Raw genomic sequence first — 12,267 nt, 5'->3', positions numbered from 1 at the left:
ATTACCCTGCAACTCAGATCATGTTTGGCATTTAATCGACTGTAACCATTTTAACATTTTCTTATCTGACTGCAGTTCAACCCTGGGCAGAATAGTGTGTGTGTGTTTGCGTGTAAAGTGTGTGTGATCGACTGTGTCCAGACTCCATACAGCCAGCTCTGTCCTGAGCAGTTAATCAATGTCAGAAGAAAAAACTAAAAAACATGTGAAACTGGACACTGCATATCCTGCTGTTCTCCCAGACAAGACTGTTTTTCTAAACTGAAAATGGCAAATATGTAGCAAGATATTGTAATAACAATGTAGCAAGATGCTGTAATAACTATGTAACAACTTTGTAGCAAAACATTTTATCTGGTTGTTGTGTGAATGTACTCGAGTTTATATGTTTCAAGATGTCAGTATCTGTTTCTACTGTAACTTTTTCGTTCCACCCCGTGTCTGGCCGTCTGACGTGAATGAAAAGCAGTCATTCATAAAAAACAAGACAAGGTCGCTCACCATTGGTCACTGGGGTCCAAAGAGCTCTCTGAACGTCGATTGGTCAGTCACTTGAATGGCATAGTGTAACAACCAATGGGCGTGTATTATGGAGTCCTCTATTTTCGCTTAAGGGAAAACCAGACGATTCCATTCAGAAATCCACAATCAAGCTTTGTGTGAGAAGAGCATAGACGTCAATTCTGAAAGGACGTTTGCAACAGCGTGGAGTGAAACATAACTTATTTTCAACATTGCAAAGGAATTACATCTTCGCAAAGGTGAGTTTCACATCAAATTATCAACCGCAACAAAAAGATGCGTATAAGGTTTTTGCGTTAGTTTATTTCAAGCGCCTGTAATGATGCATTAACTTTGACCGACTTGCATCCATAGAATGCGAGTTCTCTGGCAAGCATTTTCTAGCTATCTGGTGGGGGGGGGGCAGCAATGTGAACGCCATTTTATATGTATCTTAATTTGGCAACCATTTTCTTATTCGTAGGAAAATGTTTTTACATGACTTACTTTGAGGTGGGATTGTTTATGTTGCAGTATTTTGGCGTGCTACTGCGCATGCAGAATCTTCATAGACGATTCTAACATTTTATGAATGGAAGGTTCGACTCCTTCCCCCACCCCCATCTTTTCGCTCAGGGATCAAATTTCACTTCATTGAGAAAAACAAGCTGGGGCCATGAGGGGGGAATAAGAAACGGTAGAGGGAGGAGGGTCTGCGGGGGGGTGGGGAGTTTAGCTACTTCTTGAACTGGGTTAGATTTTCTTTGCTGAGATTAACCCTCTCCTACCCTGCTGCCCTGAAAACTTAACTTTATCCAATACTTGTCAAATAATGTTGAAACGTCACCTATAATGTTTTGATTCAGATTATTGCATGTATACTTTTATACGTTCTGTTATTGACTCGAAATTAAATATTCCTAAATAATAGTTTATCCAATCTTTACATATATCAAGGACTACTAAACTCAAGCCCCTGATTTGAATCCTATTTTACTAGCACTCAGTTGAACACTTATTCAAAACCGCTCCCGCCTAGTCCTTCTACTTAATGTAAAGACTGTAATGTCAACAGTCTCATCCCCAGATAGCTTACTGTGCCTTGCTGCCATGCCTATGTAAGGACTTTGTCCCCAGCCTATTGAGTACATGCTCACTGACATGGTGTACAGTCCGCCAACACTCCGATGCAGGGAGGGTTACGCAAACAAACAACACAAAACAAACACCCAAGACAGAGGAAAGGAACAACTGTTTTATCCTGAAGGCAGGCTGAGGTTGTATCCCAAATGGCTTCCTTTGCCCTTTAGTGCACTACTTTTGACCAGGGCCCAAAGGGCATAGTGCACTATACAGGGAATAGGTTAGGTTGCCATTTGGGGAAACATCCTATGTCTGTGTTGACGTTAAATGACAGGTGATTTGGGTATAGGCTACTGACCAGGGGACGCACTTGCGTGCCACTTTTCTCGGCTCTCCACAGAAAGAACAGACCGACGGACGAGGATCTCCTGCTGCTACAGTCAGCCCCTCCAACACCAACTTCAGTCCAGAGGGTGTGAAGACATTCAGGCAACATGGACGGATTTTACGACCAGCAAGTCCCTTTCATGTCCCCCCCTAGTGTGAGTATTTAGACTATTCTCTGGACGTTTTCTCTGATATTTTTTCCACGTAGGATTTTGATCAAAGCACTAATCTGAAACTTTTCATAGAGTGGATTAAGATAGCACCTGATTTACTTTTTAGGATACATAGATGCTTAGGGATTTTTTGATACCAATCATGTTTAGGCTAATCATTGTTCATTTCCACATCAATGCAATCGCTAATGTTGTAGGTATTTTAAACATTGTCCTAGCAGAATTCTCACATGGAAGAACCAGCGAACGCGCCATTCAACGACCGGAAGAGAAAGTTTGTGGACACCGAGCTTGCCCAGGACACAGAAGATCTCTTTCAAGACCTCTTGCAACTTCAAGAGGCATGGATTGCAGAAGGTGAGTTCTGCTCTTGTCTTTCAGTAGGTTTTCAATCTTGCATCATGCTCATTGTTTTTAGTAACATCAGTGGTTTACCCGAGGCTATTAAATCAGGAAAAACAGGAAAATATAGGTTGTTATTTAAAACTTTATATGACTTCCTCTTTTTAACAAGTGCATCATAAATATTTACCGTTTTTTTTTTTCTGTACTGCATCAAGTGCATCATAAATATTTAAGTTTTTTTTACTGTACTGTATCAAGTGCATTATGTTTGTTCTATTTACGCCTATTAAAGTGACTCAGCCATGTGGCATGCCATCCATAAGTTAGTCATTTAACTCTCTCTGTTCCCTCTTTCAGCTCAGGTGCCTGATGATGAACAGTTTGTCCCAGATTTCCAGTCGGATAACCGTAAGTACCAACCGATTTTAAATATTTACATGTGTATTTGTGTTACAAAGGGGAATCGACAGCGTCTGCTCTTGCATAGTTGCGCATTTCCTAATGATCCCTTAATTCCCAGACATGGTCTTTGACACAACATACAAGCATCACAAGCACAACAAAGAGATTTACTGTTTTTCCAATACCAGTCTTATCCAGTTGGCATATTAATTCAGTGCGTCACTAGTCAGTGAGTGAATTTTTATGGGTACGTGGTTAGGGCTCATGGGTTGCCTACGTAGGCTGAGGGGAAATTTAACAACAGATTTGTGTCATCGAAAGCAGAAATCCAATTGACGTCGTTGAGCCCTGATTAAACCAACCTCCGCTCATCCTGCCGTTGGTCTTGCTTCTGACCTGTAGCCAATCAGTGGTCTTGCTTCTGACCTGTAGCCAATCAGTGGTCTTGCTTCTGACCTGTAGCCAATCAGTGGTCTTGCTTCTGACCTGTAGCCAATCAGTGGTCTTACTTCTGTCCTTGTAGCCAATCAGTGGTCTTGCTTCTGACCTTGTAGCCAATCAGTGGTCTTACTTCTGTCCTTGTAGCCAATCAGTGGTCTTGCTTCTGTCCTTGTAGCCAATCATTGCCCTCGATGCACACCTTGATTATTGGATTGTAGGGTTTGTGTTCAAACAAAGGAGCAGGAAAAAAGGGCTACCTTAGAATAAGACACCACTCACCTGGTGAAAATCAAGAATGTTGTGCTTTTATACCAGAGATCCCTCAGCTATCCTCTTTTATAGTCAACCGAATGAGGACATTCCTATTCTCTGTTCTCTGCCCTGATTCACCACATTAACATCAGAGGAAATAAAGAGAGAACGGTTTGAAACAGGGAGATTTTCTGTTGTAAAGCGTTTCGCTACGGTGGGCCTTACTTAACATGACCCAGGTGCGCCACAGCAGCCTGGGATGGCCTTCCATGGAGTCCCAACCGACCAACCACAGCTCTTGGCTGCTAGGATGGGCTGCGTTCCAATCCAGGCCCACAGAACCCTCATGCTGTTTGCTTTGTACTCATCTCCTCTCTCTTTCGCTGCCTAGAATAATATATGCGTGAGGTTTGAATGGAAGCCTTTGATTTGGCTCCAGACGGAGCTACAGGCTGGTTTAGTTGCAACATGTGAATGATCCTATAGAGGAAGAAAGAGGGTTTTAGAGGCCCGGTCTTGCCTTGTTTCACTGCAACGTTGTATTTCATTCGTCGGGGACGCAGCTAGTGACATTTTTAATGCGGTGTGTATCCTCAGAGTGTACACACTGAGTGAATTGTGCTATGGCACAGCCGGACGATTGTTGTGTTTGCTAAAGAGTCTGAGTGTGTGAAGTCGTGTGTGTGTGCGGCGACGGGATTGGCATGACGCTCCCTAGTTTGGCATGCTACCATTTGGTCTCACAGACCCTTCATTCAGCAGTCCTTCTCCAGTGTGTGTGTGTGTGGACTCTGCAGCTGGGCAAAGGGGCAGTGTCCATAGCGATCACATGGCATTCTGCCATCAACTCCTTACTCCTTAATTTAGCAATGAACTTGGCTGAGTAGTGAGAACACACTCTTATTAACTACCAGCAATGACCTGTGGTAGAGTTGTTAGTGATTTAAAGAAATGTTGCAAGAGTTTAATTATTGTTCTACTGAGAATTAAATCATATTATAATAATATGCCATTTAGCAGATGCTTTTATCCAAAGCGACTTACAGTCACGTGTGCATACATTTTACGTCTGGGTGGTCCCGGGGATCGAACCCACTACCCTGGCGTTACATGCGCCATGCTCTACCAGCTGAGCTGCAGGCTGTGGTTGAGTTGCACTGTGGTTCTGTAACGCAGACAATCCAGTTGTCTGTTTGAGGTTTTCCAACTGAAATATAAAGTGTTTCAGTCATAGATGCTCGATGCGCAACACCTTAGCAGATAATGGAGGTCACTATGGGCACTGAGAGGCATAACTCCATAAAGTGTTGACTTTCTGCTGGCCTGTGGCTGCGCTGGGTGATTTGCTAGACTGCGGAAGCTGAATGATGGCCGTTCTGTGGCACAACAGGAAATGGGGAGTTGATGTAGGCATAGACCCAGCCTCTGATGCCAACACAGCACCCAGTTAAAGTCCTACTGTATGCACACACACACACACACACACACACACACACACACACACACACACATGGCTGCCTAAGTTACTAACTGTTGGTGGAAGTTGGAGCATATTGGCATGTTCTGGTCTGTGCAACACTTTTCTGCGCAATTTAATACAAATGCATCTTTGTTACTGGTCTGATTGTTGCCTTGGAAACAATGAAAAAACAACTAGTGAAAGTACACCGTTTGTCATTCACTGCTGGGTTTATAGTTTTCCCTCCCAAACAGAAGGACAGTTTTAGAACCTCAACAATTCACTATTGACTAAACAACAAACAGAAGAGAAAAAATAAAACAATTGGAGGTTGTAATTAAAGACACCCAGCACACAAAACAAGAATACTGAATACATCCATTCACTGTAGTGAATCTTTAAATGGTGTGTGTGTGTGTGTGTGTGTATGTATGTATGTATGTATGTATATATATATATATATATATATATATATATATATATTATTGTGCAGTTTTGTGATGTACTCTTCCTTTCTTCAAAGTAATGTTCCATGGTCCTCCAGCCAGTAAAGTGAAGCGAGAGTCCAGCCCCTCCAGAGATCTGTCCCCCTGCAGTCAGGAACAACAGAGACCCACGCCCTACACAGACAAGGACCTTTACAGCAACAGGTACGCTACATTACACACTGACACGGACAAGGTTTTACACCCCGCCCCAAATTGTACTCTCTGTAGAAAGAGGTATTTTCAGTTACAACCAATAAAAGATCATAAAAGACTGTAAAGGGATAGTACATTTCTCTACTATGAAAAATGTATGCACTCACTAACTGTAAGTCACTCTGGATAAGAGCGTCTGCTAAATGACTCAAATGTACTTCTACTAAGACATTGCTTAATTAGGTATACCTAAATCAAGTTGATAAGGCCTGAGGGGGTGTGGTATATGGCCAATATACCACGGCTAAGGGCTGTTCTTATGCACGACGCAACGCGGTGTCTGGACACAGCCCTTAGCCGTGGTATATTGGCCATATATCACAAACTCCCGAGGTGCCTTATTGCTATTATGAACTAATTACTAATGTAATTAGAGCAGTACAAATAAATGTTTTGTCATAGCCGTGGTATACCACGGCTGTCAGCCAATCAGCATTCAGGGCTCCAACCACACAGTTTATAATGTCAGATAACACACCGTCAATATGTCATGGTAAGTCCACAGAGAGAATACAGCAATCCTCTACAGGCCCAAGTTAACCCCTTCCCTCCCCTCCCTCCACAGTGCCTACAACAGGAAGCCACTCGGCATCAATACTTTAACCCCGCCCGCCTCGCCCTGCAGCCCCGCCCTGCAGAGGCAGATCACGCCCCCTGTCCATGCGACACACCCCGGCCACAGTCGTCCGACTCACGGGCACGCACTGTCCCCGATCCCCTCCCACCACCGGACACTCCCGCCACACCCGAGCCAAAGCCAGCCTTTCGCCGTGCCCCGTCTACCTGTCAATCACTCCGATGCCTCCTATAGCTCAGAACACAGGTGAGTTGGCACCATGTGTTGGCTCAGGTTGGCGGCATGTGTTGGCACCATGCACTGTCTGACCCCATAGCTTGTATATCTTGGTTGTAAAACCATGATTGGAACGACTGTAGGCTGGGACTCAGCATGCATTTTCAGTGCCACAGTTGATGTCATGTTGGATAGATTTGAACATGAAATCCCATTGTTGTATGATTTTTTCCTTATTTTGTCTCTCTGTCTGTCTCTGTTTGTCTCTGTCTCTCTCTGTTTGTCTGTCTCTCTCTGTCTCTGATTCCCCCTCTCCAGGTTCCAGCGGCAGCTCTCTGAGCCATGTCAGCCTTTCCCTCCGTCTGACGGTGCCTCCTGTACCCCCTACCCCCTCAGCCCCATCACCCCCCACCGCGCCCCCCTGTCCCGGTACGGCCGCCCCCTCTACCAGCGGCACCTGTCAGAGCCCTTGGTCCTCCTCCCTGCTCAGGGCTTCAAGCAGGAGCTGGTCGACCTCCGCTACACCGAGCACGGGGTCCCCACCATGGGCCATCCCCGCACCCCGTTCCAGGGCCTCTCTATCAAGCAGGAGCCCCGGGATTTCTGCTTTGAACAAGGTGAGCCCTGGGGAATCGTTGATGGCAACGGACTTTGAGGCTCAGTTTCCCACTCATAGATTCGGCCTAGTCCTGGAGTAAAAAAACATGTTCAATGGAGAATCTCAATAGGAAGTGCTTCTCCTTCCATGCCTAGGCTTAATCTGAGTCCGGACAGGAAGGCCCTAAGGGTTTGGAAGCAGCCCAAGCTGTCCAAGTTAGCCGCTCCTTTGAGAGTCAACTGTGTGTGGCTACAAATACAGCGATGGGGATAAAACAGTAAGCATGTTTCAGGCTGATGTGGACACTGAGTATTAGTAGTAGTCGTTGGGTGTGTAGCAGTGTAGCATTCTAAGACACTTATCTTGAAAGCTAAGATGACCTCATTTCACTCTCCATGTCTAGCCCACTTTCTGTCAGTGATGTAACAGTCAAACCCTCTTGATAAAGTCCCAGCTAAAAAAAACGGGACTGTAAAGAGACTGTTGGCTGTGTGAGAATGTATGTCCGTCTTCTACTGGGTATTATGTCATTAGGCTAATGGCTACTTTAAAAAGATAGCATTGAGAAACTAAGTTAGTAGTAAGAATCTATTCAAAGGAACACCCATTAGTTTTTATATCTTTCTTTTTGTCTATCTTTCTGGTTTGAAGGGTACATGTCAAGGAAAAAGATGTGTAATATTTTCCCTCGTGTCTTACAGAAATGCAGAACTGCCAGTCTTCTTTCGGGAAGTCCGGTAACTTCTACCAAAACAATGATGGGTTGGTCTACGACGGTGAGCCTCATCTGTACAACGACGACACGTGCGTGGTTCCAGAGAGACTAGAAGGTAAGACATTCCTCTATTAATAGTATGAAATACAATGACTTGCCTGGCACAAAATAACCCCTGGAATTGTCCCAAAAGTGCAAACCCCATCCATCCATGCAGAATCAAACACTGAAAGTATTTAAAAAGAAACTATTTGAACCTCTGACTGGTTTGACACAAGGCTTTAGGTGTGAATGGCAGCAGGTTGTGAATCCTGGTATCTGACATCTTCTAGTTATGTCATGGCAGTGTGGATGACAGGAGTAGATCCAAGGGGCCTTGAACAGAGTTAGCAAGCCTGTGTGACATGAACAGAACCTCTTATCTTATCCTCATGCTCAGACTGCCCATCACTGGAATCTTTCACCTGACGGTGTCCACACCACTCCTTCGTTTACACACTCACTCACTCTTTCCCCCTCTCCTGCTGTCCATCCAGGCAAGATCAAGCAGGAGGCCGGAGTGTTCCGTGGACGGACCGCCTACCAGCGCCCGAGGTTCCCTGCAGCTCTGGCAGTTCCTGGTCACTCTGCTGGACGACCCGGCCAACGGTCACTTCATCTCCTGGACCGGCCGCGGCATGGAGTTCAAACTCATCGAGCCCGAAGAGGTCAGTTGGCAGTTGGTCAGCAAGCAGAGCCGTGGTTCTAGTGACTGAGTTGAGACTTTAGGGCTCCTTTTGAGTTTTTTCATCATTTTGTCTATGAGTTCAAAGTAACTGGAGTGTTACAATAGTTCATGAAAATAGTTGTTACGCTGTGCTTCCAGGAATAATCACACCGTATTACTAAGGCACTAGAAGTGACACACGGGAAACTAACCACAAAAGAAGTTGGTGTATGTATCTACAGGTTGATCAGAATAGTTTCCTTTCTCCTCCCCTGTGGCAGGTGGCTCGGCGCTGGGGCCTCCAGAAGAACCGGCCTGCCATGAACTACGACAAGCTGAGCCGCTCTCTACGCTATTACTATGAGAAGGGCATCATGCAGAAGGTAAAGGTAAAATTTAATTTTAATTAAAGTCAATTACAGTTCTCTGTTTTGGGTCAAATTCAGTGGAGGCTTTATGAATTGAGGGGAAAACATCAGTACAATTGAGGGCTACATTGCACCAATAAACAGTACATTGGTTGCACATAAGGACAGGGCAGATGCATTGCGAGTTTCAGAAGGTTGGGAATAAAGTCCCAAAGTTATTTTCAAACTACTAGCGGTCGTACGCTGAACGACTGTCTAACTCCCTCTGCTCTCTTTGTGTGGGATCAGGTGGCTGGAGAGAGGTACGTGTACAAGTTTACGTGTGACCCCGAGGCGCTCTTCTCCATGGCCTTCCCTGACAACCAGAGGCCCAGCCTGAAGCAGGACCCGGACATCCTGCCCCCGTCTGGGGGGGAGGAGGACACCACCGTGCCCCTGGCCCACTACGAGGATGGCTGTGGCCCCTACCTGGCTGACGGAGGGGAGCGGTGCGTCTCGTTACTGGGCTTCCCCGATAACTACTCATTCTGAGTGTTCTGACCAATGACTGAATAAAGACAGTTGTCATCTGGTACCCTGCCACACCCCTACCTTACCCAAACTCTTGTCCACTAACTACACACCACTACCCTACCCCTCGTCCCCTAACTACACACCCCTACCCCTAGTCCCCTAACTACACACCCCGACCCCAAACCCTAGTCCCCTAACTACACACCCCTACCCCTAGTCCCCTAACTACATACCCAGAGCCCAAGCTGCTGAGCGGATTTGGAGCTCTCTAACCCCCCTCCCCTACTCCTATCCCAAACTCAGCCCCTCTTGCCAGTCTTGAGATTACCCTCCCCAAGTCCCAAGGAAAAAACAGTGGGAACCTGAGACGGCCATCTTGCTTCTTCTTTACCCTCTGTTATCAAACTGACTTGTGGCGGTCCACATCCTCATCAACATAAACTGAACTGAGCCATGCAGTTTCCACAATCTGCTAGGTAGGAGTGTGACAAAGACAATGTGACGAGGCTATAAAACATTGCCCTTTGATATAGCAATCGTCTTATGGCTCGATCCCAAATAAACAAACAGTAGTACACTCGACACGCGCACAGGGGCTTCACCTTGGAGAGAAACTACGACTCCAATTAACCTTAGTACCACTGGTGATTATGTAATGTAACCTTGTATGCAATGAATGGGCCAAACACACAGGCACCCGACTGTTCTTATTCATCCATAATACATTGTGCGACTCTTAAGAAGCTGGGACAAGAGTACCCCTGAGCAAGTTGCGTTGGCTGGCATGCCCACTCATAAAAACACCAACACACTGAAATCCAATCTGAAATGGGAGAGGTGGACTCAGGACTGTACTCGCTAGCTCAGCTTTCTATTCATATTTCTGACTCTGGGAATTGTTTTTCTCTCACCAAAAACGTAAAACCTTCAAGATGCTCTTTGACCCCTGATGCTGACATGTCCTACCAGATGTATCTTTCCATGACGTTTTGTTTAGATCTTTTCTTTTACTAATTTTGTTGTAACATGTAAAAGGGACACGCATACAAAACAGTATTTTTCCTGAAGCGTTGACTTCATATAAAAAGTGTGTATTGAAAATACATGTTTATGTACTATGATGATGACAAAAGTACTGCAACTGTCATACAGTCCCTTCTCCAAAAACTATAACTCTGCCAATATGAAGCTAAACGGGGCGACTCTTCTCTTCGCATTATGTTTTCTCACAGAAAGCTGTACCATCCTATCGCTGTACCATTCAAAAGTGTTCTGCTTTTTGTAAAGTTTATCGGGGAGTATATGAAACAAACATCTAAAATGTAAATGTATATATGAATATATTTTTGCAAAGTAATTTGTTTTGATGTTGTAGAAGCTGGAAAGTTTTGCCTGGTAACTGGTTTGCATCCTTTAATTCTTGTCAAGAAGTTACGGTGTCCATATTAGGACACAGCCTCAGTCACCGCAGGAGTTGTCTGTCAAGTCCTGCAAAGACTGAGGCTGTCCGAATATGGACACCGTATTTAGGCAGTGGGTTGGAACCAAGAAAGACCATCTTGTTGACTGAGTGGTGGGCGGTGTCGGCGTCACACCTGTGTACCAGTATATTTTGATATGATCGTCTGTCTATATGTGGATTGGGGGGTGTCTTGTCCACGACGTTGAGGTTTGCTGGCACTTGTATAAGTGACAACCCCCCCCTTTCCCCCCAGATACAATGTGTGCCTTCCACTGCTTTTGGTTGATTTTCTTATACTGGACACAATAAACTATACTTTCTGCTTCAAACTGTTGTATTGAGTCTCTTCCTATTCTGACCAACCAATCTAACTTTCAGTGATGCGTTACTGTGGTTCAAGTTGAGTTGGTCTTTTTGATTGAATTCTACTTCTTATGAATGTATAACAATATACAAAATCTCACACATTCCTGATGTCAGGATACAGTGTTACAATAGTCCTATAAAGAACAGGCAATAAGATGTGGCATTTAAATTGACGCCTGTGCTTAAGCCTTGTTCACACTGCAGGCTTTAATGCTCAAATCAGTTTGGTTTTTCAAATCCGTTTTGGAATCCTGACTGTCCAAACAGCAAGTTACAAGTGACCAGATTGGATTTGTGTGTGTTCAGACAGCAATCATTTGCTGTCATGGTTACGCTAGTTGTCATACTGTAGGAAAAACGTCGTAGTAACAATGGGTGTGTGCACAGTGGTGCAGGCTGATTGGTGGTGGTGCTCGTAGGTTCCTATCACCCAGAAGTTATGTAGCAAGCTAAGGTGACAACAATGGCTGCCATGGATGTTTCCCAGTTGCTTTGAATGTTCAAAATCACAGTGTAAGAACACTTTTAAAGCCTCAAAGGATAAGATGAACCAACTTTCAAAACGAGTCCTTTGATTATTTGAATCAGCTGTGTAGTGCTAAGAACCTCTCCCTCAGCAAGGGCAAGACAATGGAGCTGATTGTGGACTACAGGAAACGGAGGGCCGAGCACGCCCCCATTCACATCGACGAGGCTGTAGTGGAGCGGGTCGAGAGCTTCAAGTTCCTCTGTGTCCACATCACTAAGGACCTATCATGGTCCAAACTCACCAACACAGTCGTGAAGAGGGCACGACAACGCCTCTCCCCCCTCAGGTTGAAAAGATTTGGCATGAGCCCTCAGATCCTCAAAAAGTTCTACAACTGCACCATTGAGAGCATCTTGACTGGCTGCATCACCAGTTGGTATGGTAACTGCTCGGCATCTGACTGCAAGGCGCTACAGAGGGTAGTGAGTATGGCCCAGTACATCACTGGAGTTGAAGTCTCTGCCATTCAGGAC

The 12,267-nt window shown here is 45.1% G+C and overlaps 1 protein-coding gene across 1 annotated transcript; it reads left to right on the top strand.

Moving 5' to 3' along the window:
• Window positions 1–641: 641 nt before the first annotated feature.
• LOC121582940 (ETS translocation variant 5) lies at window positions 642–10,361 on the top strand. The gene is given in 12 exon segments (XM_041899116.2): window positions 642–761; window positions 1,985–2,126; window positions 2,366–2,501; window positions 2,847–2,897; window positions 5,567–5,693; window positions 6,310–6,567; window positions 6,856–7,154; window positions 7,837–7,965; window positions 8,387–8,418; window positions 8,420–8,557; window positions 8,838–8,939; window positions 9,213–10,361. Coding segments are annotated over 11 exon segments (1,563 nt in total). The 5' UTR covers window positions 642–761; window positions 1,985–2,078; the 3' UTR covers window positions 9,456–10,361.
• The last annotated feature ends 1,906 nt before the right edge of the window (window positions 10,362–12,267 follow it).

The sequence above is a fragment of the Coregonus clupeaformis genome, chromosome 23, assembly GCF_020615455.1.
Source record: "Coregonus clupeaformis isolate EN_2021a chromosome 23, ASM2061545v1, whole genome shotgun sequence".
Lineage (NCBI taxonomy): Eukaryota > Metazoa > Chordata > Actinopteri > Salmoniformes > Salmonidae > Coregonus > Coregonus clupeaformis.
The sequence above is the reverse complement of the archived record's forward strand: the minus strand, read 5'-3'. Positions and strand labels throughout refer to the sequence as shown.